The sequence below is a fragment of the Astatotilapia calliptera genome, chromosome 3 (assembly GCF_964374335.1).
Source record: "Astatotilapia calliptera chromosome 3, fAstCal68.1, whole genome shotgun sequence".
Taxonomy (NCBI): Eukaryota; Metazoa; Chordata; class Actinopteri; order Cichliformes; family Cichlidae; genus Astatotilapia; species Astatotilapia calliptera.
The window spans coordinates 80,489,829-80,494,762 of NC_137424.1; the positions used below are offsets into that span (position 1 = coordinate 80,489,829).

The 4,934-nt window shown below is 40.5% G+C and overlaps 1 protein-coding gene across 1 annotated transcript; it reads left to right on the plus strand.

The window, feature by feature from the left end:
- Window positions 1-545: 545 nt before the first annotated feature.
- LOC145425926 (nucleotide-binding oligomerization domain-containing protein 1-like) lies at window positions 546-4,361 on the plus strand. The gene is made up of 4 exons (XM_080299409.1): window positions 546-1,012; window positions 1,152-2,775; window positions 3,349-3,606; window positions 3,857-4,361. The coding sequence occupies exons 1-4, from the start codon at window positions 622-624 to the stop codon at window positions 4,344-4,346; spliced, it is 2,763 nt and encodes a 920-aa protein (XP_080155535.1). The 5' UTR covers window positions 546-621; the 3' UTR covers window positions 4,347-4,361.
- The last annotated feature ends 573 nt before the right edge of the window (window positions 4,362-4,934 follow it).

Here is a 4,934-nt window from a genome sequence, read left to right on the forward strand (position 1 = left end):
GGAAGACAGGATAAAGACATGCTGTGGAAGAGAGACAGAGAGCTAAGCTAAGCTAGCGAAACAGTAAATACACAGTGAGTGAATACTTTGGCTATAAATCAGGTAGTGAGTACACAGAAAGTGTGCTTCGGATGAAGCACGCGAAGATTATACTATGAAAAAAATGTATCTAAAAGTTTTTAATTAAATTGCTAAGCAGATAAGCTACTCAGAAACACCACTGTGGTTCAGCAGGAACAGGAAGTGATACTCTACCGCAGAACGAGCGAACACCAAGTGACAGCGCCACCAAGAGAGTGGTGGCGCTGTCAATTGCAAAATAATAAAGAAAAAAACATTTAAAGAAGACAAGAAAATAAAATCAAAAACCAGAATGCTGAAAAAACTAAAAGTCAAAGACTGAGGATAAATTATAAACACACTTGACACATCAATTTAAAACAAAGCCTAGCAATGCTAGGAACAGGAGCAACATCAAAATTATATATTAGTCTGAATCTTTGAAATGAATTACATTTTGTTTAAATCCACATTTTTTTCAACAGAAACCCAGGAAATAAAGGAAACATGGCTTGTACATGAAATAAAGGAAACATGGCTTGTACATGAAATAAAGGAAACATGGCTTGTACATCTCAGTCCGCTGTGCAGTACGTCAGGAGGGCCAAGCACAAACTGGTGGGAACATTAAAGGGGCTCACTGTGATTGTAGAGCATCTCTACCAGAAAGAAGTTTTCTCAGAGGAAGAAGTCAGTAAAATAAAGACAGCGGGTGACGACTTTGACAAAACCAGAGAGATTGTGAACCGTGTCATAAAAAAGGGGGACGCAGCCTGCTATGAGTTTCTCAGGATTATTGACATAACAAGAAAGAGAAGAACAGAAAGGCCGCCATCTTTTCTGGAAATTACAGCATCAGATTCCTCTTCACGAGACAAATTTGACCCGAACTGTTGGATCAGCTGCTTTTCCTTCAAGGATGACACCAACATGGATGTAACAGATTTACAAGGTATTTTTAAACAAACTGAAGTCTGTGGCAAGATTTCTCGTGATCACACTCTTTTATAATGCTGTGCTGTTCAGTGACACATGAGTTAAATCCCTAAATAAATTTTTAATTAATTTCTCCCACACCTCTTTTCTTTCAGGCCCTAAACCGTGTCACAGATACCAAGAAAAGCTGAAATCAGAAGCTCGAAAGATTTCAGAAAGATCATGGATCCAAAGTAAAGCAGTCCTGTTCAACAAGGAGACGTCTTTGTCCTACACTTCACTTGTGTTAGACACACCAGGACAGGCTTCACCATCCAAAATAAAAAAGTCAAAGATCAAGAAAAGCAGGAAGGTTCGCACTAAAAAACTCAAGGCCTACATACCTGAGGACAAACATGGAACCTCTCCCAGTGAACTGCTGAAAACATATGAAAGAAAAATCCTTTTGGTAGGAAAACCTGGAACTGGGAAAACAGCTGTGGTCCATCAGATGTTGAAACTGTGGTCAGAGAAAGATAACAAGGATCTAGATTACATGTTCTACTTTGATATGAGAGAAGCACCCAACATCACAGAGGTCCATAAACTGGAGGATCTTCTCTTCAGTGTGTTCTGTGAACCAGATAAAGGCAAAGATGAGGTCTTAGAGGACATAAAGGATAATGCTGACAGTGTTACCATCATTTTTGATGGATTTACAGATGTTGGCTCTACATCTGTGGTGTTTAAGCTCATACAGAAGACCCTTCTACCCGAAGCAAAGATCATCATCACCTGCAGACCAGAGGTGGAGTCAGCAGACTTCCTGTTGGATTGGGACTGTCTCAGAGTGGAAGTGAAAGGCTTCAGTGAGCAGGGCATCAGAGAGTACTTATCCAAGAATCTGAGTGAGAACCACCTCAACAAAGTCTTGTGTAACCTGGAGTTATTCTCTCTTTGCCACGTCCCCATGTACGCCCTGATGGTGGTCGCCTGCTTTAGCTTTGAGGGCTCAGATTTCTCTCCACATCCCTGCACAGTTACTGAAATATACCTCAATATCCTCCATTTCTGCAATCAGAGAAATGTTTCCAAGACACCTGAAAATGAAAGCACTAAATGGGATGCAATACTGTCTTTATCTCAGGCAGCTTTTTGTGCAACAGAAGGGAAAAATGTGAGCCTAACATCACTGCCCAAGCTAGACAGCTGTGCTAATTCGGCCATTTTGAGCAAGCTTCTGATTCAAATCGGCCCAACTGTGAGGAAACCCTTGTGTGCCTTTCTCCACTACACGGTTCAGGAGTTTTTTGCAGCTCTGTGGGTCTTAAAGGATCCAGAGAAGACCAGATGTGTTCTACAGCAGTGTCTGGTTCAGGGCAGCAAACACATGAAACACTTGGTCCCTTTCCTGTGTGGACTGTTGAATGAGAAGAACACTGATTTGTTAGAAGGTCTCCTTCCTCCTCAGCAGCTCAGAGACACGTCTGACTGGTTCTTCAAACACTTGGTGACCACCTTTGTAGGTTGTAGTGACAGTGAAGACTGTGAAATGGACTTAATGTTCTTATGTCAATGCCTCTATGAGTCTCAGTCACCTGATGCCTGCCTCTGCCTCCTGGATAAACTGGACTACTGTATTGATGCGAGTGGAGAGACTCTTGATCCTCAGCATTGCTGTGTTCTGGCCTATGTTATCAGCCAGAGTCAGGAGAGGAAAATAGAGCTGAACCTGGAGGATACAACAGTATCAAAACAGGGAATGAGGCCTTTGCTGGGATGCCTCAGCAAACTTCAAAGGTAAGTGAGAACATTTAGATCTGAAGTTAAAGGGTTCTGTACATCTGTTTTTAATGTTTTAAATGTAAAGCATTCAGTGATTTAGAGCAGTATGTGTTTTTCTTAAAGTGAAAAATGAAAACATAGTAGTGAGAAGGATTTGTTTCAGCTTTGTTTCATCATGTTTCCAGTGAGTTGTAGACAGCAGAAAGTTTGTACGTAGTCTTTAGGTATTTGGTAACATTATTCTTAAGTCTTGATGCATACATAATAATCCAGGTGAGGGGATCCCAGAATGCTAACTAACTTTTACCTGGACGTTTGTCATTTGAATGAGAGATTTTATTACTTATTTAAGACATTTTCAGTCTCAGTTGAAGCACATTTAACTTGTAAGCCTCTGGCAGCTTTGCACAAATTAGGAGTTTTGCATGAAAAAAGTGAACATGGTTCTTCAGTTTCAGCATGAATCTACACAAATAGACTATAATAATATAATAATAATAATAAATAATCATATATAATATAATAATAGTTCTCAGCAGCTGATTACATGTGAACTAATGAAGTTCTCTACCAACCTTCCAACTGTAGGAGTGACTCCTTGTCACGCCAGCTGTGGAGCATTTCTCTTCTGACTGATGGGGACGTGGATTACGTGAGTTTACTTGACTTCACTGAGAATCAGCTGCACCTCCCAGTCAACAGTGAAACACAACTGTATGACCGAGCTGTGAGAGTCCTGCAGAAGAGGAAGAGGAAGGTGAAAGTCTGCCTTCACTGTGATCACAGAGTCTGTCAAAGTGCGAGCTCGTTCCTCTTACACCATTTACCCCACATCCACTCACTCAGGTATGCTCTTTGGTTTTACTTATTAAACACTCAATGTTTTCATGTGATCTTCAATTGTGGTTTAAAATCCAGTTGAGTTACTTTATAGAAATAATTGAACCAACTGTAGTACTGACCTTATGTCTTTAATGTACTTTTAATGCTGGAGATATTTATCTGAGACAAATCTAGGACGGTATCAGTGCTGCTTGTTTCTGTTTGTTGTGCTCAGATCAAATCATCACATCGTGTTTCCTTTTCTTTCTTCCAGTTTCTGTCAGTCATCAGGAAATCTCTCAGATCAAACTGAGTTGTTGATGAATCTCTTCATTGTAGCAGCAGATAGACAACAGAGGACAGGAGAGAAGATCCTCAACATGCTATCATCAGTCTGCTCTTATCAGACATTCCCTCTTCATTCTCATTACAATGACAAATATCAGAGTGACTTCCTGTTGGATCTGTACTCCCATGTGAAGGACTGTGAGACTAAAACAGGTCTGAGTGTCCTTCCATCATTACAGCCAGTTTTCCAGTCAGCTCCTGCAGTCTGGTCCATAGACCTCTCAGAGAGAAAGACCTCCATCCTCCTGGAGCTGCTGAAACTCCAACCAGAGAAGAAACAAGTGGAGCTGAGAGGCTGCTCACATGAAGAGAGTGAAGTGAGGAGTTTGCTGCAGTGTCTGCCTTTTATCTCACAGCTCAGGTACACGACACGCTCTTCACACAATAAAGTCTGTCTGTCAATAAATGAGTGCTGAAAATAATTCATGAAAATATTTTAGCTCTATTTGACAATTTAGTTGCTGCTTGATTAAAGCCAGTTTATAGAAATGAGTCCACAAATTTGTAACGTTTACCTTCAACAGTTTTTTAACATGTGACAGTTTGTCTGTGAGAATAAAACTGCACTTAGTGACATTTACAGCATCACTAAGACCTCCTGGTAAAAAAAGCTTCATTACAAATATTAATAAAAGTTGTACTGTTAAGGTATTTATGTGTTTCTGATGGGCTTTAAAACAAAACAGCATCAAGCAGCTGTCACTGCAGAGGGAAACAGTTTGAGTCATCCAGGATGTTCAGCTTCAGCCTGCATTTGGGGCCTCTCTTCTCCACATCCACACAACGACCATTCATACGTTATTTCTGTCTTCTTCCACACAAAGTAGACCCACTGATTTCACCTCCATTAATAAGAAATATTGTTACATTAACAGGTGACACAGAGCTATAAACAATATGTAACTATAGCAACACAGGCAACACTGTTGCTGCATCAAAGGAGACTAAGCGATGCTGGTAGCAATCATTAACATGTGAATGAATGAATGTGTGTGAGCGCTCTG